Here is a 23,190-nt window from a genome sequence, read left to right on the forward strand (position 1 = left end):
CTGGAGGAATGTGTTATTATAACTTGAATAGTAATCAAAGTATCTGTGGAAGCACTATGTGAAGTAAATAGCACCAGAGGAACGTGTTATTGTGCCTGTTCTTTGTGTGTTGTGCATAAAGCACAGCTTTTCACAATACAATTGTGAAATAAACATTAAGGAATGTAGGGAATTAAGTATGGCTCTCTGAAGACCAACGAAAACGAGGGATTTATTTCCAAAATCAAAGCAGTCAGGATGTATTGTGCTTGGCATAGCAAGGATACTCGTGTCCATGTGCCTTGCTTTGTTGTAGTAGTATTTAGAGCATGCAGAGGAGAGAGAGGTCCTTTAAGTTGAAACCGTAATTCTGCCTCTGTCACTGCCAAAACTTTGTTTTGTTTTCTAGCAGAAAGAGAACCCCATCTCTTTTCAGGAACTTCTTTGTATTTATTTAAGTTTTTACCAGACTTTAAGAATCTTTTGGTTCCAGTGCCCTGCTCCTGATTTTTTGTTGTTGTTGTTTGAAGTAAATACATGCAGGATTTTGGTGACCAGTTTCTTCTCTTTTCTTACTCTTCTTTGCTTTTAGCTTCTTTGATTCTTTGGGGTTTTATATACTTGGTTTTTTTGTTTGTTTTTTTTTAGTTAATAATTGTAAATAAAGATGATGCTTTGTCATGACAGAAGTGTTGCACCTCATCCTCTATCTGTAAACTAACGTAATAGTAACTCATCTTCATGGAGTTTTACAAATATTTGTATAAGAAAGGAGAGAACTAGAAAGACAGTGAATAAGCAACTTGGATAGTTGTCAGTGGAGTATCAATACTCTTAGGTCTGCCACATGGAAAATACACTTTTATTCAGAGGAATAGCTAGCTGCCTTTGCCCTTGCTCATTTCTGTTTGTCTCCTGTTGGCTGCTTACACCTTAATTAGGAGTGCTGTTTGTCAGACCACACAAAGATATAATTGTTAGCTACTTTTCTACTCAGATATAAAAGGAGGGCTGCTTATGAGCCCATTGGTATCTTTTTAGACTTTTCATTGGCATTTGCCAGAATCACATGAGCCACTGAGATAAGAAGCTGTTCACTTGCTGCCAGTGCTCTGGCAGTGCTCTGTTCACATTAACCCAAAACTCACATTTCATCTTAGAAACTATGACACAAAAAAATGAAGATACTAACATTTTTCATTGTGGCATCGATATGCCAAATTGAGTAATTTGTTTTATTCCCTTATTTTTTCTTCAATTAAAAATAAAACGGTTAGCATCTCAATAGAAAACTGGTATCTCCGGTTTCCCTACATATTGTTTCTTAGTTGCTGTTTTCTGATTTCCCATCACAACCTACTTTAGTCTTGGTGTTGCATTGGTGAGGAAATCTCATCTCAGGTTTTCTTAGGAAATCTCTTGGCCTAACAGATACTGAATACTGGCGTCAGGCAGGCTGCACTAGCCTCACTCTGCCGCCTACCACCAGCATTGTTTCCTTACTCAAGGTTTAAACGTGTAGCCTTCATTTCCTAGTGTTTGAACAATAGTAACAGGGATAATAATGCTTAGAGGACTCAGTTCAGGGAGAGTAGGTGTTTTGTATTAGCTATTTCGTTGAAATACAATCCTAGCTTTTTGTCAACATGGGTTGTCAGATTTCTTTGATATCATTGTGACTTGAGTTTAAGAAAAATGACTTCATTGAGAAATTTTGAAAATTGTATGCTCAAGAGATACACTTCGCTAATCAAGAGCAGAATACAGTGTTTGGAGCTGACATTTTTAAGGTTGTATTTTGTAAATGAAATTTCTTTTTAGAGTAAAATGCACTGTTGGACTTATCACCCTCTAATAAAATCACCATATGAGAACCTCCTGCATTTGTATAAAAATTTTGAAATGTGCTCATGAGATTGCTGAACTGTTATGACAAAGGGTTTTCTCTAATCCTCTGATCATGTCAGTTTGGATTAGTTTTGTCTATATATAGTATGGTAATAATTGTGTCTGAATACATCACTAGAAAGCTTAGGAACATGTGGCCTCATCCTGATCTTAAACTGTCTAATCATAAAAGTACTAATGTTTTACACATCCATATGAATATTAAATCAGCTCAGTAATAAGGGAAAGAGGAAATATCTTTGATCACATACACCTTGTTCAGGTTTATATGTAGTATACCCTTGTCAGCAAGCAATTAGTTGACATTTACTGACAACTTTAAATTTTTCTTTAGCTATACTATAATAAGTTTTTATTTTTTTTAACCTGGTCTTATGAAAACTATTCATGAAACAAGGCTATAAAAAGCCAAGCTGTAGTGAAGCTTTTAAAACAGAATTGGATCTGGAGTGATGATGGTTTATTTAACAGGTGACGGAGAGTATCTATTCCACGGCAACAGATACTGTAGCGAGCTGGAAACAAGAGAGCAGCTTACGTCAAGCTGGAAAAAAGTGTGGTTTTGATATTCCAATCATGCCAGGGTTAAATGAACTTGTGAACTGGGCCATTTTTGTCCTCCTGTTATCATGACTTTGTACAAATAAATGAAGATAAGGTTGTGTGGTTCTGGCAGGTTCTGATAAAGAGATCTGATAAGGAAAAATGTAGTAGTACTGGAAAATCTGCAATATGCAAGGAAAACTTAACATTTAATTTAGCGGCCACTCGCCCATATGAAATTTCTCTTTGCTATGGGGAGGCATAGGTTAAACATAAGGGCACCGAATTCACGCAGACTACTGTTCTGCTGTGTGGGCTCTGCTGCTTTGTACTGAGAAACGATTCACCCAAGCACAGGTTCCAAGCTCCTGGCAGTTATTGTTAACTCACTGTTTTCCAGACCCCTGGCCTTCCTGACAGGTATTTTAAAATTAATGTAACTCAGGTGTCCCCTGGGGAACTAGGGGAATGAGTCTTGATCAGTGGTTCGTGCACCTACATCCTTTGTAGTTGGCTTGCAGTCGGATGAGTCATCTTTTAGAGGCCCCTGTTCTCTTCAGTCTCATTTGCCTTGGTGGTCCTTCCAGAGGGTGTACCAGCTGCCTTGGGAATATTTGTGGAACTCTTGTAACAGAGCAGGGCCCCTAAATGAGAGAACAGTCCACCTGAAGTCTGTTGAACTGCTCCAGTTTCTTTCTTGGCATTTACTCATAGCTCATTTCTTTATTTATGCAAACCTTAAAAAAGGTGTCTGTCGCTGGCGTAAAGAGGCATTTGGGTCTTTAATTTTAAATGGTGCTGTGCAGGTGCTGCCTCCTAGTGTTTTCTTGCCTTGGGGTCAATGACACTCATTTTGCAATCAAGCTTCTGTCTTCTGATTTGGACTCAATTCAGCCTTACAGCTAGCCTTTTGTTTTCATGGGAAGAATACTAAGCCCCCATGTTAACCTTTTAATAATTTTTTTCAAAGATTTTACTTATGTATTTATTTTTAGAGAGAGAGGGAAAGGGATGAAGAAAAAGGGAGAGAAACATCAATGTGTGGTTGCCTCTCGTGTGCCTCCAAATAGGGACCTGGCCCGCAACCCAGGCATGTGCCCTGACTGGGAATCCAACCGGCAGCCCTTTGGTTCACAGGCCAGTGTTCAATCCACTGAGCCACACCAGCAAGGGTTAATAATTTTTTTAAGGCATGCTAATGGTCCCCCCCACCTCAAGTTAGTCACAAAACCTTTTAAAGTACATTAAAGTTTTCCAACTTACTCTCATTTTATATTTATCTCTTTGAACTGAAACATGCTTATGAAAAAAAATACTAGTATACTCTCAATAAACTGAATATATTCTAAAATCAGCCTTTCATGAGCCTTATTAATAAGGAGCCCAATCTTAGAACTTTGAAAACATTGACTAATTGACTGATACACACATACTATATATCTCTTCAAACTAGCTTGGTCTGAATGAATTTGTTAAAGATGTAGTTCATGCATACAGTCACAAATAGGTCAAGGACTCAGTGCTAATATACTGTAAAGAATAAGAACTATAGGTAGTTAATGCCGTGCACATCATAATTCTGGAATTTTTCTTGAGTAGTGAGGGAGATAAGGTAAACAAGTAAATACATCATGTGTGCTGGTGCCCTAGTGAAGCCAAGACAGGAGAAAGAGATGACTTCTGATTTAATAGAGTTCACAGAAGAAAAGGGTTATGAATGACATTGCTGTGAGAAATGGGTGCAGAAAAGATGTTTTCAGGAAATAAATAGTATGCGCTGTGGCTTGGGAGGAGCAGAAGGTACATTCAGGGTTATTGTGGGAAAGAAGGTGCCTAACTGATAACTCCTTGCCACGTGCGGTCACAAAGCACTATGTGGGTAGCTGACAACAAGCTACATGGAAGCTACTGTGGGATGAGATGCGTGAAGTGTGGCAGCCAAGAAGGGGCTTCCTGAGGCTCTCACGCCAGCCCTTGAGGGGTTGGAGAGATTTGATGAGGAATCTACATTTTTCCCAGAAGGAGAGAAAGGAGCAGAGGCACTAAGATAAAAACAAGGGTAGTGGTAAGACCAATTTTCCTCTGTCGAGGTTGAGAGAGAAAAGCAAGTTAGCAGACCAAAGAACTTTAAATGCCAGGCTCAGGAATTTAAATTTTATCAGGAATGATTTGGGGAATTTTTTTTGATACTCCCTTGCTGACGAACCTTTAGTGATCAAAGCAATGTTTTGTGAAGGTGGAAGAGGTCTAGAAGCACCACTTAAGGGCATTAATAAATGTGGTAACACTATTTGAAGAAGTAAAATTAAGGGAAGTAGAAGAATTAATAATGATTATAATTTAATCCCCAAATGGTGGTAACATATTTGATGCTTTGGGAGAAAATATTCATTTAATCAGTGAACACATTTAAAAAAATTGAGATTTAATCAACATATAACTTAAATTTAAGGTGTACAATGTGCGGTCCTTTTGAGTCAACACATTTTTTATATCATTTTGAGTCAACACATTTAATGAGCACCTATTATGTGTGGGAGGCACAGCGGTTATAGTTGTGAAGAGAAAGGCAAAGTCTCTGCTTAAATGAAGCTTACATTTAACAAGGGGAAAGAGACAATTAGATAATGATAAGTGCTCTGAAGAGAAGAAGCAAGGTAGGCGATAAGGCATGAAGAAAAAGAGGACAGTGTTTCAGGGTGTGTGAGATAACATCTGAGCGAAGACCTGAATGAAGTGAACGGGGGTGGCTCCTCACTACTTGGGAAAGAGCATCCCCGCAGCAGCGCAGCAGCGCAGCAGGTGCAGCCCTGAATGCCCGGTGCCCAACAGGAAGACCGACTGGCGGGGCAGAGTGGTAGGGAATGAGACACACTGTAACCAGGGAGTGGAGCCTGTAGTGTCCTGAAAGCCATGGTAGAGGGTTCGAATTTTATTCTAGGTATGATGAAAGGTCATTGAGAGTGCCACGATCTATGTTTTCAGAAGATCACAATGGAGCAGAGTTGAACAAGAGGAATACAATCATGTGCCACTTAACCATGGGATATGTTCTGAGAAATGTATCATCAGGCGATTTCGTTGTCGTACAAACATAGAGTGCACGTACATAAACCTAGAGGGCATGGCCTACTACACACCTCGGCTCTATGGTGTTCCACGGTGGTACACACAGTCCGTTGGTTGACCACAACATCATCAGGTGGTGCATGACTATAGTTAGGCGACTATCGCAATCCGCTCCCCTCCCCCTCAGGTGAAATAAATGAAGGGGTGAGAAATGGTGAGATTCCAAGTATATTCTGGAGGCAGAGCATATTTGTTGATGAGAAATAGAATCAAGGAATGCCTCCAGGGTCTCTATGGTGGGTTTGTGTCCCCTAGAAAAAAAGTTCTACCTCTGGCATAAGCAGACCCTCTCGGCACATTTGTGTGGAGGCTCCCTTTATCCCCATCAGAGGTACCTGGATTCTGGACCGCACAGCGGGGTGCAAGCAGCATGGGCTGGGTACGCCTCTTCGTGCAGGGCTTGACCTGTGCAGTTGAGTGCAGCAGCCTGGGATGGTGACTCAGTTATTGGCCTGAGCAGCTGGGTGAATTGTAGTGTCATTCCAAAATGAGGGAGACTGGAAGAGGAGCTAACTAAGGTGGGGTGAGGAGTGGAGGGAAAGGGGTGGAAATCAAGTTCTCATTTGGGCATAAGTTTGAGATGCCTATTGAACATCCCAGAGGCAAAGTCAAGCAGGCACATGGATATGGACTTTGGGAGCCCAGGTGGGGAGCCATCAGGGCTGCAGAGGGGTTTGCTGTTTTTTGAGTTTGAAATGACAGCATGACAAGCAGGTGGAGCTACCATAGGACTAAGGCTTACAAACAAAGATTTGAAGATGTAGAGTGCAAAGTCATTTTGCCCAAAGGAATGTACAAAACCATTGAGGGGAATTATGTTGAATAACATGAAGGATGGAGACTACCTTGGGAGTATGCCCAGGCAGCAGAAAGCGGGAAATGACTCTGAAGCAACAGACATGAGCAAGATCCGGATGATCAGCATCGTGGAAGGCTAGGAGCGAGAGGTCAGAAATAATCAGGCTTTAGGAAGGCTGCTAGGGCTTTTGAAAGTCTTAGAGGTGGTAGTGAGTGTGAAGTTCATTTGCAGGGAATTAAAAATACAAATTACTTTCAGAAAATACGTACTGAAAGTGGTAACACTAGGGTTATGTGTTGGTTTTTCAAAATAGGATGAAGTTGTATCTGTTAAGGCAGAGATAAGGGAACCAATGAAGGAGAGGAAAATTGAAGGTACTAGAAACAAGGAGTAAGTGAGGGGGCAAAGTTAGGAGATCTGGGGGACATAAGTTTGAAGAAATAGGGAAGAAGTCTCAGAAGTGAGGTTTGGAGGGAAGAGAGGGAGAATAGGTGTTAGAAGCAGGCATTTAGCATAACAGGAAGGAGAGGTGAGAACAGTTTATCTTAGTAAAACTGGGCAGGGTCATCTGTTTTAGGGGTTGCCCTTGGTATTAAAGTGAAGTGTGAAAAGGAACAAAGAAAAAAATTGTCAAGTAATTGGTAATGTGGAGAGTAATTTGTGATAGCCCATCAGTGTCTGGGAGAAGGGCAAGAACACCAAGGGAATTGAGAATTCCAAATTGACCCAATTTAAATAAAGTTAAGGGCACCTGGACCAGTGGTTCATAACCCAGCAGCGTGCATATCAAAATCACCTAGAGACTTTTCAAAAGACTGTTTTCCTATAAATGTAGAAATGGGAGGAGAGATGCTTATGTTCATTCTGTTAAGCCCCCCCCCCTCCACTCTATTGAGAAAACTGTTTTGGGCTTCCGGTTCGCAGGAGACTGACAGCACAGGCCAGGTAGAAGTAGTACAGGATAGCCAGAGGGAAAGCTAAAGGACTGAAGGAATAAAAGTGGTTTTTTAAAAAAGTGATATCAACAATAATAGTAAGTAGTAGTACAATTAAAATTTTGGGAGTGTGCTCAGCTAGTTAGGTTCCTATACTGCAAGAAGGGGGATTTAATATTTTAAGAAAATGCCTGACCACAGGACCATTTTTCCCCCTTTATTTTTTTGGTTGACACTAACACAGATGTCCCCATTTCCCCTACATTTGCCTGCCTCTACCCATCCTCCATCCCCCCAGGAGCATTTTTTTTCAGGGAGCATTTGTGACCTTGTTCCCATAGGACACATTTTGCAAATGCTGAAGTAGAGAAGTCCTTCACAGTGATTCTGGTTTAAAAGTTCACAGGTTGTGGGAAAGGGAAGCCATAGTGGAAAAGGAAGAATGGGTTAAAAATCTCAAAAGTAGCAAGTAGGGCTGTGGCTTTGTGTGTGGATAGTTGGCTTACTTTTTTATTGATTGATTGAATTTAGAGAGAGAGAGGAAGTGGGTGGGGGGAAAGAAACATCAACCCTTTGCTCCACTTAATTTATATATTTATTCGTTAATTCTTGCATGTGCCCTGACTGGGGATCGAACCCACAACCTTTGTGTCTCGGGATGACATTAACCAATGACGCTACCTGGCCAGGGCTAGCTGGGTTACTTTCCATCCCTTCAATTAAACTTCTCTTTTCTATAATTAAGTCCAATGGCAATTATATCCCTCCAATTAAACTTCTCTTTTCTACCATTAAGTCCAATATCAATTATTGAAGTTGCAAAGTATAAAAGTGGGAATTTATAAAGTATTTACAAACAGTGTATGTTCAATAATTTAGTTTCTCAAAAATGCCTGGATAAGAAGTCTTCATGAAAGCAGACAAAAATCCAGTGGCCTTTAGTATAAACTAGCTTTTTTCTTATTATAAGGACAAGAAAGTGGATAATTGTCAAAAGAAGATACATGTTGATGTCTTGGCACACTCGATAGCAGTGACTTAATATCTTGGGAGTTTACCCACCTTCCGAGCAGACGGTGTCATTGGCTCATAGAATGCCTTGACTTTGACTGCCCGGGTTTTGAATGGAAGACTGTCTTTCCAGTGAAATATAGTCCTATTAAGTTTGAGATGGTTGATACTGAATGTTGTCTCTTTAAGATTTCGAAAGCCAGTGATTTGGCGAGGACAGTGATTGCTGATCGGGATGAGACATTTATGTAGTGTGATTTAGTTTTTAATAATAATGTGTCACAGTACTGAGACACACGAAATGAGAAAGGTTCTAAACAATTTTTAGTTGCCCCAGCTGTGTGTGTCACAGGTCACAACTTTCCACTCTTTTATGCCAATTGATATCATTCCATTCCTTCCCTCATGTATCTTATCCTTATTGTTGAATTTCCCTTCATAATCCTCTACTAAAAAAAAAAAACACCCATGTGCCTTCCTTTTGGTTATAGAAGTGTACTTGTGATAACTGTGTGTGTGTGTGACCCAGCTGAAACATCCAAAGCACATGGAATCACTTACCGGTGACAATTACGTTCTACATGTTCATGTTCTGTGGAAGCCTGAACTTTCTTTTCTTCACAGGTCAAGTCAGTGATAAACCTTTTGTTTGCTGCATATACCGGAGATGTGTCTGCACTTCGAAGGTAGGCGAACAGGGTGGGTTAGCGTATGGTTTATAGACGTTTATGGAGTTGTTTCTGGGCAAATGGCCATTTTAAGGCTGAAGTCTCACTTGCATTTCCCTATAATAAAAATGACCCAAACAAATTTATATTCAATTTCCACTTCCAGTGCGGTTGGCTTGCTGTGTGGTCTTGTCCTTTTCTGCTTCCTATCAAAGCCTGGTCACCTGTTTTCCTACGTGGTAACTGTTCAGTCCCTGCTCAGCCCTCATCTGCCCTCCCCGCCCCATCCCTGGAGGTGTGGCGGGGGTGAGCAAGTACGGCCATGCAGTGTTCTGCAGATCACCAGAGTTAGAAAGGTCATATAGTACTGTGTGTTTAAATAAGGTTGCAATGGAACTTCAGTGTGAAAAAATATCTGTGCTTCATTTCCACCTTTGTCTTAAAGTCTGATTAGTACTTTTATTAACAATGCTGTATTATAAACTTCAAAGTTGCTAAGAGACTAGATCTTAATTGTTCTCACCACACACACACACAAACAAAAAACAGATAATTATGTGGTTGATAGAGGTGTTAGCTAACACTTTGTTGGTAATTATATTGTAATGCAAAAATATATCAAGTCAACATATTGTACACCTTAAACTTACATAATGTTATATGTCAATTATATCTCAATAACAAATGTGCTCTTCAAAGACATTTTACAAAAGTAAAGTCTGATTAGTACTTGTAAACTGTAGACTGTAAAACATTAAAGAATGGGAGTCTTAGTGAAAACACAACTTTAGTATGGGTATTCGTTCCTGCCCTTCTGAAGCACAAACTTTGGGATAGTTGTGCCACTATTCTTGAGTTTTGAACAATAATGTAATGAAGCTTAATTCTGAGAGATGGTGAACATTTCCTCTTACCCAAAAAGAGCAAAGCTAAGGCAGAGAGGTGAAGTGGTATTTGCCCGAGACACTGTGCACTGGTCGAATAGGGTCTCCAGTTCCCATTAGTGAGCCTGGTGCAGGATGGCACCTGCCTCACAGGACATTAGACTGAACTGATGGTTTGAATGTTATGCATGTGAATTAAAACTTACGTACATATGCAATGAATAACTATGCTTCCAAATTTTCAGATTTGCTTTGTCAGCCATGGACATGGAACAACGAGACTACGATTCTAGGACAGCACTCCATGTAGCTGCTGCAGAGGGTAATTACGTGAACCACTCATCTGTTTCTTTTTTCAGACTTAATTTCTACTCAGTACTAAAATCTGCTTGTTTTGTTTTGGATATAGGTCATGTTGAAGTTGTCAAATTTTTGCTGGAAGCCTGCAAAGTAAATCCTTTCCCCAAGGATAGGTGAGCACCAATGTTACCTTCTAACATATCACTGGCAAGCAGGGTTTTATTATACAGGGATACAGTAGTTAAGTGATGGGATATTTAAGTCCACTATGTATATATTGGAGACATTCTTTAACTTGGTATGGAACCTTATCAAGGCAACAACGAAACCTTGTTTCTGCTAGGGAAATTGCTCTCTCTTCCATATCCTATTTCTTACCAAAGGATGGTCTCTTATATAGGTTTTTTCAAGTTAGTTTGACTATCAGTCAATATACACTATGTGAAGAAAACAATTCTTTGCATTTGGAAAGAGAAAATAAGAATTTTGTCCTCATGGGGTTTTTAACTACACAGGATAGGTGAGATAGACATTTATAGGACTATATTTAAAATGTATATATTACTGTTATAGAACCCTGAAGTGAATATATTGGAGTTTGTTAAAATTCCTGGATTTGGTTGGAGTCTCTTTTAGAAGGCTTCGTGGAAGTTGGATTTTAATCAGTGCTTTGGGGAAGAGACGAGGTTGAAGGCACGGAAGAGAAGGGCTCTCAATCTTTAGTGGGAGAGATCGGCCTGGAATATACTTTGCTCCTCTCCTTTCCCTCTTGGTCCAGATGGCAAACTGCCATTCATCCTGCAGTAAATGCTGTCCACAGTGGTCAAGGGAGGGGTAAGAGTGCAGCTCATGTGTATAGTTGAAATCTGTGCTCATATACTTGCACATTGCATGATTTTCTCTCTATATTTAGGAGCTCCTATGTTGGGTGCATTAAGTGTTTACAAGGGTTATATTCTCTTGTTGGATTTCTCACTTTATCATTATGCAGTGTCCTTCTTTGTGCCTTTGTTTTAAATTCTATTTTGTCTGGTACAAGTATTGCTACATCAGCTTTTTCTGTCCTTTCCTTTTGCATGAAATATCTTTTTCCATCCCTTTACATTCAGTCTGTGTGTATCTTTTGTTCTGAGGTGGGTCCCTTGTAGACGGCATGTATATGGGTCTTGTTTCGTGTCCATTCAGCTATCCTTTGTCTTTTGATTGGAGTATTTAATCCACGAGTCAGTGAGTAATGAGAGTAAAGGTTTAGGAGAATGGAAGGAAAAAAAATACTTGGAGAGATTTGATATTAACAAGAGTTTGGATTAGATAAATTGAGGACTGCATTAAGTTTGGAGCATGTTGATTATTCTTTTAGTAAGGTTTTACTTTTTTTTTTAATTAGAGGTTTGGCTTTTATTAGTTCAGCTTGCAAGAAATGCAGAAAAGTTATGTCAGTGCGTAAAATTTTTTAGCAATTTTGTAAGTGTGGTAACACTTAGGTTATCTAAGATCATAACCTTTATGGGCAGTGCCCTAAAACCTCCTGTTAGGGTGACAACCCTTCTCCCTTTATCCCCCAATGTAAGGCCCATACCAGCTCTTTCTAGAGCAAGAAACTGAAGTGTTTTTTCCCTCACCTGTGTTTATCATCCCACCCAAAACATTATTTAACACATGCGGAAGTATCTATTGTGTTTTGCATATTTAAGGATTGAAACATTTTGTTTTTGCCCTAATTGGCCCTTGCAACATGGAAGTAGAAATACCCATCTGATAGCAAAAGTTAGCTAATTAAATAACTTGGTAACTAGGTATTTAACTATTTGAGAATATAAATTAGATCAAGATAATTCTTTCTTCTGTTGTATAGAATCAGTGTCACCTCAAATTGTAAAATAGCCTTGAGCGAATCAATTTAGTGTATTCTGTAAAGGTGATAGTTTACATTAATTCATGGAAAAAGAGTTGCAAAAAAGATAACTTGCAGTTAACTTTCAATATATTTTCCATAATGACAGATAATTATATGCTGTAAAGGACTGAAAAGTGCCCCCACCTCCCTGTTTAAGGACACTGACTCCCTAAAGGCCAATATAGAAGTAAAAAGCAACTTAATTCAGCTGGAATTTTTGAGGGAAAAAAAATACATGTAAAATGTTACTTACCTGATTTAAAAAATTAAGAACAGGTTATCAAACTTGATCCAAAGTGTTTTTCAAATGAAACTATATACAGAACGTTTTGGATCCATAATGTGGCTTCCTCAAGAAGGTAAAAGGTTAAGGACAGAGACAGAACTAGAAAGAGAGCCAGGTGGTGGTGAGTGGCACATGAGAGTCAAAGAGTCTGGCAGCCAAGAAGTGACATACGTAGAGGATGGGAAGGGGGGGGGGGGGGCTTAATAGTTTGGGAAGGAACTAATTATACTCTGTCAGTTGTTTGGGTTGTGTTTCATAGTCTTGTCTCCTTTTTCAAGAGGCTAATTAGCTGATTAACCACTGCTGGCAACTCATTTCTTCCTTTCTCCCATCTTCATCTATATCAGTCTAAAGAGCACAGCCCAGAAACACATGATGGAAAGGGTAGCTGTCAGTCTGCTTGTGCAGCGGAGCCTCTGGACTCCTATCTTCACCAGAGATGATGCAAGTGTCTATTCCTCTGGGGTGGATCCGGCTCCTGCAATGTGTGTTTGAGCCATAATGAGGTGGTGGTTATTTCCAGACCCCTGAGATTTACTGTGATAGGAACACAAATTTTCTATCAAAGGCTAGGTTGATGGATGCTATATACCTGAATATTCTTTGAACATCTTATTTAAAGAGAGGTTCTTTGAGTTTTCATGAAGCCAAAATTCAGGAACCTAGAGGAGTCTACTGTATCTGTCCGCACTAGAACTTCCCCTCTGTAAGCACTTAGATATGTGAACAAGATCCTCTTGCAGAACATATTTTTCTCTTCCTCCTCACATCCCAAAGTTGTCCCTGAGACCACTTCCTGAATTATAAATCCCTTCCTGTATTTCTTCAATTAATTTTTACATATCACTGCTAAAATGGCTAAATTGGGGTGGCCCTTTAACCTGCATTTGGAATCTGGGAATGCTGGAGTTCACCTTTGTACAGCAGTTACCTAGTGACCCCCGCTGTGCTACTTGTTCAGGTGGAACAACACTCCCATGGATGAAGCTCTGCACTTTGGACACCACGACGTATTTAAAATCCTCCAGGAATACCAAGTCCAGTACACGCCTCAAGGAGATTCCGACGATGGAAAGGAAAATCAAACCGTCCACAAGAATCTTGATGGACTCTTGTAATGGTCATAAGCCCAAGATGTAAATCACTTACCTATTTAATTGTGGAAAATGATTATGAAGAACATGCGTATTTCTATCTGGTAGTGATGTACATTTTACGTTTGTCATTTCAGTGTTACTGGAGTTTTCTTCATTGTACGCACAGGACAAATCTGATCTCTTTGGGAAAAATAGAAATAAAACAATCTCCCTCCATAATGTGAGCAATATTTACCTCGTGCATTGTATAATTTGATGTAAATGAAACAGTCACCAGTGCTAGCTTAACTGTGAGGTTTTCCTGATTTACTTTTGTGTTTTGTGAATTTTCAGTTTATGGTGATGATCTGCTGATATGCGTCTGTAAATTAAGCTGTTATACAGCCTGTCCAAATGGGTCAAGGCTGTCTTTAGAAGCAAACTAGTGTGATTTTCATGACTTCAAATATAGATTTAGTTTGAGTGTTTGAACAATTATATGCACTTACGGTTGTGTGTTTAAAATGTCTCCCATCACCCTAGCTTCCTGATGTGACTTTAAAAATTAAATAGTTAACAGCTATTAGCAGGATAGACCAGTTCTCATTAGATATTATCAGGGAATCTGTTTAAGATATGTTGGGTGACCAAAACATATGTGTGAATGTAGTTCTAATACTTTTGAAAAAATTTCCTTTTTCTATGTCCCCCTTGTCCAGTCTCTCTTCCAAGACACTTAGCTATTTGCCTCTTTCCTTTAGCTGGGAAACTGGGTGCTGGCATACTATGCAGTTTTCATGTTTTCCACAATAAGTCAGAAAATTCCTTTTCCTCATTTATTTGGCATCTAAGATACAACTATTCTATTTCTCTACGGGCAATGAATCAGAGACAAATTACTAAGTACAAATTAATCAAATTTCTCAGCCTAAAGAAGGGGTGTACTATTACAGCTCTTTAAAAAGGAATTTTTCAGCTTTAAGGACAAATTCAAAAGTGCTCTAAGTTACCAAAGTTATAATGGTACTGGAACTGCTACAAATAAGATTTGTTTTTTAAACCTGTCATTATAAGTCTGCATCAAGATATCTCTTCTATTTCGGGGACCACTAAATCACTCCAGTTTTCTCCTGATTCTCAGTGTATGATTTTTGGTGGACTCTATCATTTAATAATAAGAAAGGCCATTTCATTTAATTGAGACCCAACATTTGTTTTGGGGAGGAACTGCACATACACTTTTATCGACCACACCTCAGAGATAAAAGGGTATGTTAATGAGCATTTCTGATATTAAGTGCACACACACATACACACACACACGTATGGACTTATTTGAAGCTGTGTTCAGTGAAATGAGCAGAAACCTCAACCACATGAATGCTAGTTGTTACATTACTAGAGCAAATTCCTTCTTTTTTCCCTTTTCTATCGGCACACACAGCTGCTTCCAAGCTTTACTGTGCCTAACAGCCCCTTTCCCACTCTAACAACCTTCAAGTTTTGATTTTTGCTTCCAGTCTACATCAGCCGCTCTGGCCATAGCCCTCCTATTCCACAGATGGCACCTCCTTCAGTGCCACCACGGCCAGTGCTGCTTACCTGAGCTGCATCAGGCACGAAGCCGTCCCATGTGTGCTGCTGTGGGAATAAGGTGGGCGGGCGTCCAGCCCAGCTGCTGTGCTCCTGCCCCATGAATCTAGTCAAGCCGTGTAGACAGGTAGCATTTGCAAAATACTGCAGAGGAACAAAGATATCCCCCAAGATATTACAGGGTAGATCCTCTTTAACTGAAATCAATTGAAATACTTTGGCTCAAATAGCAGCTTGCTTTCTGTGATTAAAATGTAACATTAAGATGGCTCAATTGTGTGACTTAAAGATTATCACTGATTTTGAGGTTTTTCTTTAATAAAAAGAAGTTTCTAACTATTATTTTGGAACAAAGATAGTTTTCATCTTTTCTCAGATTAAGGCTATTTTGTAAACTCTTTTTGTGGTTTAGTTAAATGTGCCCTTATTTACCCAAGAGGCTATTTATGACTATACACTGGTTCCTCCTCTGGCTGTTTGCTGTTGGCTGACAATAATGAGCATATTTGGTTTAAATGTTTTGGCCATGCTATTAACTGCTGCCATCTGTACACTCCAAAGATCCTTTTGTTTTGGCTTTAGGATCATATGTGTTTTTGTTTTTTTTTTTCTCTGTATCATGAAAGCTGTATATGGTCATGTTTATTTCAACTTTTGTATACTTTGCTGTTTTTGCTGCTCTCAGTTCCAATGATCTCATCTTTGGGTGTAACGTGCTGTACCTCACGCTGCCCCTCTGCCATGACCTGCAGAGCTGGAGGAGCTTTCCCTATTGACATTTGATGCTGTCGTCTGTCTGGCAGGGGCTGAATGACCCAATGTTGGATTTAGATTCTTCCTGGGGATTGTACAGCTATGAATGTATTTGCTACCAGAACCTCCCAAAGTGAATCTAATCTTAAAACTCTTTAAGTTGTAAGTATTCTGAAATTGGGAAATATTTATTTTAAATGAAATCAGGTAGTGTTGCTTTTTACAGCATAATAAATACATGTATCCAAATAAAACTGTGAATATGATTTTTTTTGAAAAACAACTAAGGTTTTCTCTGACATCACTGGGCTGGGAACTCCACTGAGCATAGGGACCATATTTAGTTGGTTCAGATCCATTTCTAATGCCTACTGTGAGCCAGACACTATGCAGGGTGTCAGGTGGGGTTATCATAATGATTAAGATGAGAATCCTGTGTGACTTAGTCCTGGAAGGCGAGAGGATGGGCAGGCATGTATTCCCCTAGAAGCTAACACTATCCCTCTACTGTTAGGAAGTACTCAGTAATTTGTTGAATTGAATCATTCAACATGTCCTTTGCTAGGAGGGGTTCTAAAACCTCCTTTAAAGAGAAAAGAGGTCCTTTTCACAAAGCCTTGACATCTGTTTAGGGAGCTGAACCTACTGAGCCACACTAGGGTCTGAGTAGGACCAGCTGGTAAAACTGCAGATCGAGACTAGTTTATGGGTGTGGGGAATGGCATTCGCTTCCAATGCACAAAATCCCTGGTCCCCAGGTTTAGGGTTAGGGTCCGGTTTTCTAACTACAGCGAAGGTATACGAACACCATGGCAGTCTAGTTACAACTACCAAAACTGTTTATCACAAAGTAATTTGCTTTGTTATAGCAGTCCGTGTTCATCTCTCTGTATTACATACATTTTAGAACTGAAAAAGACATCAGAAACTTTGAATCTAACCCAATTCTTTCACAGATGAAGCTGAGACCCAAGAGTGGGCTGTGATATGAACTTAGTCGCATGTTCTTTCCTTCCATCCTACCAGACAGTGTGCACTATGGATAGAATATCCAGTTACCTGCATATTAGCTAAAATCTTGCCTCTTTGTAGTTTTAAGAAGACGCATAAATGCTAAAGTCTTGCAATGTAGTCAGCTTGAGCTACGCATATGCACATACGCAGATAAAAGCCTGGCATCAGTGCAGGGGAAACACATGGATGAATTATCCCAAATAGTGAAAAACTAAACTATACTTGTTTGTGATATAACATGATCATTTTATTTTTGTGCGGTTGGTGGGGGAGGCGGGGGGGGGGCGGAGTGGGGGTGGTCTGGGGTAATCTTCCTAATTTCACCTGCTAACCCTCATAGTGAAATGAGTAAATCTGTAAATCATAGATCAGATGGTACAGGTAATTAGCCCATGAATCTGTTAGGTAGCATATAAAACAAAGGCTTTGGGGAAAAGGTATATTTTATAGTTATATATGGAAAGGATGTGATTTACTAGAAAACTAGGGAAGGTATGTGTGTTTTCAAATGGGAAGGTTTAGAAATTAAGTCAGTTGTTAAAAAGGGGCAAAGGTTGGGTGTTTTGTTTCTATCCTGGAGCCTGAACCTGACCCCAGGCCTCATGTGCCCTAGGCTTGCCCCTTGCTGGCTCTCCAAATAGAGAAAAGTCTGCTAGGAAGTGGGTCCAACAAGCAGTCATAATAGCAAAAGAATATCAACACCGCTTCATTCTTGTGTAAGAAATGGGCTAAGGCTGTAAACAGACACTAACACCTGAGTATTAGTGTTATAATAGCATTAAGAAATACAGAATTTACATAGTTTGATAACAGGTATTTGACAACTTTCTGTCAAGGTACCTTTCAGGTACCTTTATATTCTTTGTATACCAAATATAAACTTAAAACATAAGTTTAAAACTGCTTAAGTATGGTTCTTTTCTTAACTGGTTATCTTAATGTTTAATTTCGCAGTATGGGAAACATAACCTGAAGTTAATTCACCAAAACTTGGAAGCTGAGTCTTAAATCAGTTTCATTTAAGAGCTATATAAACTCAGCTTAGAAGGTTCTAAAAAATATTATTTTTAGCCTTCCTAAAACTGCTTTAAATGCCATTTCTTTGAAATTGTGTATATTTTTTTATATAACATTTAAATTTTTGTTGCTTTTGGCTATGTTTGCTTCATAAAATAATTCTTAATTAAAAACTTTTTTACAAATCCTTACTCATGGACTTTTTTTATTGCTTCTTAGAGAGGGGAAGGAAGGGAAAGGAACATCGATGCCAGAGAGAAGTATCAGTTAGTTGTCTCCCGTACTCACCCGGATCGGGGATCAAACTCACAACCTTAGGTATGTATCCTGACCGGGAATCAAACCTGCAACCCTTTGGTTACAGGATGACGCTTCAACCAACTGAGCCATGCCAGCCAAGGGCTCTTATGTTTTAATAAGATGATTGTACTAGAACATATGATCCAGTATCTCAGAACATCTTAAAATTCCACAAAATCTTTCTCTGATTTTATTTACCAGCATTTCCCAAACACCTAGAATAGTGGTTGGCTCACTGCAGGTACTCAATATATATCTGACAAACTAATAAGTGAATGAATGACCAAAAGAAGCCATTCAAGTAAATACTCCTTACTTTGGGGACAGCTGCCAGAGTTTTCAAAACAATTTCTAGTTTTTTCTTGTTTTCCCTTGGAACAATTAAATGTGAAAATGTGAAAAAGGCGCCTTTTGTTCCTTAAGACTTAATATTCCACTTTAGCTTACAGTCAATAAACAGGTTCACTCATTTAATGCCAGATAAACAGCAAAATCTATTTACTGCCATCTCAGAAAACTCTCTTTCCTTCATAAGGCGAAGTTTCTCCCAAGTATTACATATAAGCTCTATGCTTATGAAAAACACCCTACAAACTCAATACCAGAAATACTCTTAATATATCCCTAAGTCAGGATCTACTTAGTGACTTCTTATAATGATCAACTATATAAGAATACAAACTTATACTAGCTAGGCAGGGCATTATCTACTTGACTCTCTGGAGAAAAACAGCTCAATGTTCTTTATGAAGAAACTGTATTTCCTAGATGTAAGTACTGCAGATATGGAGATGAGAATGATATTTGTTCTAATGCCAGAATTCAGGCCTATTTAGGCTTCATAATACCACTATTTCCTGTTAACTCTTCAAACAATAGTTAAATGTGACCTGCCAGATTTGTGTCTAACTTGGTGATTGTCTTTTCTTACACTGTTTTTTACCAGTACACGGTGTTCTTTAAGAAGGTCAAGGCTCTCTAGCTTATAACATCTTTGGAGAAGAATGGTACCTTTTTGTGTGGGTGTGATAACTTCCCAGTAAGAGCTCATTTAATCATGGAGGTGTGGATTTTAGATGGCTGCTTTGGAGACCAGAAAGAGTCCCGTTTTATACATATTTTAAGATTAAAAACTTGTATTAGCAGTACTGAAATTCATTTTAAAATAAGTGCCAGATTATTTGTGCATATGGAGGCAGCTGTGGTTGCCAAAACCAAAGTACTTGTTTTCCTTGGCTTTCTATGGCACACCTTCCAGTTTGTTCTAATATTGTTTCCTCTCTGATCTCTTCTACTTGCTTGACTTCATCTGCCTCAGCAATTCTGATTACAAGCAAGATAATGAAGGACACCATTTTAAAAAATAGTGTTGCTAATTGTACTTTTAAGTAAGGACTGAAGTATTTTTATGTTTAGTCATTAGTTTAAAAAAATGAGAAAACCCCAAACCTACATATAGTGCCAGTAACTTAAAATCTTTACACCAGATGCTATTAATGAGAGACTAACACTAGCATTTTAATACTTCTGAAAAGCAAACAAAGTCTATTGGCTAGTGCAGTACAATGAAACCATGCCAAATCATTCTCAAAGGACAAAAATATGCCAAATAAACTCCAGTAATTAGAAACAATATTTTGTTGATGCCTTTGTTTCTTCATCATTTCAATTCACAAAGTCAATGCAAACCCAGTCAGGTTTATGTCATTTTATGTAAAAACTGGGAGGCCATGGTGCACATATTTAATACAGTACATATACTTTAGCTTTAATTTTAGAATAGACACCACGAAAATTTTATCCCCACCAGAAAAATACGCATTTACATAGTAATGTAATTATGGTGGTGACAGTGGGCTCCTAAGACGCAGCATGAGAGGCATCTGGAAGAGCTGTGTCAAACCCAACCCCTGCATCACTTTCTTGTGTCAGGACTAAGGAAGGAAGAAGGTACATAACATAACACGCATGACAAAATACCATTCAGTTGAAAAGAGATTTAGAAACAGCACAGGACAGATAATGGAACCATTTGCAAATGTATTTGTCAGAGAAACACATTTAAGAGTGAAAAACATGCAATTCTTAATGCAGTTACACAGAACGAGTTTTCAAATTATTTGCTTCTCATATTATCTCTGGTTAATGATTTGTTGCTTACTATTCTTTCTTCTCAATTTGGAAATGTTATGACTAACAGACCAAATACCAGCTAATAACAATAAAGGCAAATTAACACATTTAAGAAACATCAATTAAATTTCTGAGTTCATCTGCATCTATGATTAATTTCAATTTTTGAAAAAAAAAAATTAGTATTTGACTCAAGAGAGTTGTTGGTAACAGCCTGGCTCCCTTGATAGAACTGTAAAGACAATTTCATTTCTATTGATATTAGCCGCTATCATAAGGCCATAACAAACAGAAAAGCTAATTCTCCCAAAAGAGAAAATTTGGCTTTACCTTTAAATGGCTAGTATGGAAGATAATATAAAATACATATCACAGCTTTTCTCTCCTGCCCATACACAAGATGGGTACCTTTGTTGAGAATTGATGTAATTCTAGATAAACTTAACTTTTAACTATTTCATATGTAAACCAATGAAAAACTTCCAGCCATATTTCCAGCAGAGAAAATGAACAGGAATTCTCCAGAATAGAAATTTGCCAATCCTACATCAAGTGGTTCCCTAAACAGCCATGTGATCTACCCAACAACCTGTAACGGCTGGGCACTAACTTTATGTACAGCACAAACATCTCAGCTTTCCCAAAACACTGTCGTTCTGAGTGTTCTGAATTACTATTTTGGGTGTATCTGGATGTTTTTCATTTGTAAAACCCACTCTGTGTAGCGGGCCTTTCACTTTTACCTTTAATTAGATGTATGAAGCCCTTCAGAGTAACAGAAGTTTCAGAATTAGGGAAAAATCCACCTGCTATCAATAGGCTGCAGCAAATTTGTAGGCCTTCTTTCATTTCCCTAGAAACACAGGATGTGAAGGAACAGAATAGCAGGAGGGAGTGCCAGGTGGGAAGGAAAGATGTCTCCAGAGAAGATGAGAAAGTTCATGCTCTATACTGCATCCATCTGTAAAAGATAAAATGTAGTTTATTATAATGATCTTGTTAGCTGCAGATTCATATATTTAACACTGTCATCTGCTCAACAATGTAGTGGGAAGACACTTCCAACAGCAAATAACCATGGGATTACAGGGCTTTCAGCATGTGCTATTATTTTTTCCTGGACTGAATGAGACCTTTTATATCCTCTAAGCTGATAGATTATTACTCCGCAGCCTGCTGGCTTAATTCCGTTAATCCATCCAGGCTGCATAAAGCTTTTTGCGGTTATGCAAGTCTGGGAACAGTGCAACAAGGCAAATCTGCTCATACAAAACAAGGGTGAGGCGATGCTGAGCTGTATGCCAGACAGAGGGAGGGGTGTGGAAGAAGTGATGAATTTTCCTCAAAGGCCACTCAGCAGGAATAATAAATGTCTTTCAGGTGGAGCTAGAGAAGTAGAGCCATTAGGCACCCCGCACCTCCCCTCGCAGTGCCTCCTGCTCAGCTGCCTTGAATAGGGCACCTTGCAGGCGGTGACTGCCGGTTCACAGAACACCTGTCTCACTGCTGTGCCAGGCTGCGCTCTCGACCAGCGAGGATTCCGTCCCCTCGCAGTGTCTGAAGATTTCTGGTTGTCATGACGGAGTGTGGGGATGTGTGTGCTACTGGCATCTCATGAGTGGAGGCCAGGGAAGCTGCTAAATATTCCACAATGCGTAGGACAGCCCCATACAACAGAGAATTATTCAGCCCGAAATACCAAAAAAATAACAGCACTGGACTGTAAGTCTCTTGAGAACTGAGTCCATTTTTCATCCCAAGTGCTCAATAGAGGGTAGTACATAGCGAGCTCTTAGAAAAATTATTTTGGATTGAAAACACAATGAAGGTTTTGCCCCCGTTTCACTGTGGCTGACACTAAAAATGTGCAGTTAAGATGGCAGACTTTGGAGAGGAAGAGAGGGAGAGGAAGCTTGGATTCAAATCCTGCTGGATCTCTTATTAGCTGTGTAATACGGCATATTAACTAACCTCTCTAAATGTCAAGGTCCTTACATATTCAAAGAAGGCTAATAGGTAGCAGATAGATTTGTTGAGAGGATTAAATTGGATAGCATATGTAGAATGCCTAGTACGTAGATAGAAAAGAGTAAAAATTAATAAATGTTCCTGTTATTATTATCATTAGCTTTGATCAAAGGCCTCTAGGAGACGTGGCTGGTTTTCATATCGTCCCAGAGGAAATGTTCATTGTACAGGAAATCCAGACTAAACAAATACTCAAGTCATGCTGTAGAGAGCAGCAGTGCTCTGTCTCTCTTGGATAATCTCCTCAGGAGTGTGTGGTCCTCTTGCTGAGGAGGTGGCAGAAGCCCCAACCCTGGTGCCACCCGAGTCCAGAGCTGCAACCTTCAGACGTGGCTGAAACCAGCCAGCTCTGTGAGAGGTTATTCTATTCCAGAGCATATGTCCTAATTCCAAGAGTGGGTGCTGAATGAAAACTGTGGCCGAGGCTACAACTGGAGACAGAAAAGGGGGGTCTTCTCAATTTGGAGATGAATCCAGCTTTTATTTGTCTAGCAAGTGCTGTGCCCATATTATAGCCTCTTTTTAGTTCTTGAAGTCTTCCATGGCTTTAATCTGGAGATTTGGGTGTGTGCGCTTATGTGTGTGTATCAAACAGGTTTATTGTATTCTACAAATTAAATGAATGAGATCATCTGGAATGGAATGGGATGGCTTCAGGGGAGATCCGGAGACCAGGATTTATTTAGAGTATTTAAATTGCTCTCACAGTACCATTCTGAGAACCCAGAGAAAGCAATCACAGTGCCAGCACAGATGGAGGAAACTAATCCATCGTATTTTCTCAAGTCACAGGAAATAATGGTGATGACAGCCCTAGGGTACATGCTTGAAAGGAAGCAAAGATGAGCTCTTTGTGGCAGGCACTCCAGAGACACACTGGGTGTGTTCACATATTTGTCCCATCACTTCCTGTTGGATCTGGGTCAAGTTATCTAAT

General features: G+C 39.3%; 2 protein-coding genes across 3 annotated transcripts in view; one reads left to right on the plus strand and one right to left on the minus strand.

Moving 5' to 3' along the window:
• The window catches only part of GLS (glutaminase), a 79,467-nt gene extending 64,577 nt beyond the window's left edge, over positions 1-14,890 (plus strand). Inside the window, exons 15-18 of the mRNA XM_090281941.1 lie at positions 8,929-8,990; positions 10,102-10,178; positions 10,266-10,329; positions 13,301-14,890. Of these exons, the coding sequence (XP_090138067.1) occupies positions 8,929-8,990; positions 10,102-10,178; positions 10,266-10,329; positions 13,301-13,457 (360 nt within the window). The 3' untranslated portion in view covers positions 13,458-14,890. The remainder of the gene's footprint in view (positions 1-8,928; positions 8,991-10,101; positions 10,179-10,265; positions 10,330-13,300) is intronic.
• Positions 14,891-21,010: 6,120 nt separating this feature from the next.
• STAT1 (signal transducer and activator of transcription 1) overlaps positions 21,011-23,190 on the minus strand; it is a 38,396-nt gene continuing 36,216 nt past the window's right edge. For both annotated transcript variants that reach the window (XM_090281969.1, XM_090281959.1), the window contains exon 24: positions 21,011-21,186. In XM_090281969.1, coding sequence (XP_090138095.1) covers positions 21,172-21,186 — 15 coding nt within the window. In that variant the 3' untranslated portion in view covers positions 21,011-21,171. The remainder of the gene's footprint in view (positions 21,187-23,190) is intronic.

Source organism: Furipterus horrens, unplaced genomic scaffold (genome assembly GCF_987537825.1).
Source record: "Furipterus horrens unplaced genomic scaffold, mFurHor1.1.pri manual_scaffold_1, whole genome shotgun sequence".
NCBI classification, from domain to species: Eukaryota; Metazoa; Chordata; class Mammalia; order Chiroptera; family Furipteridae; genus Furipterus; species Furipterus horrens.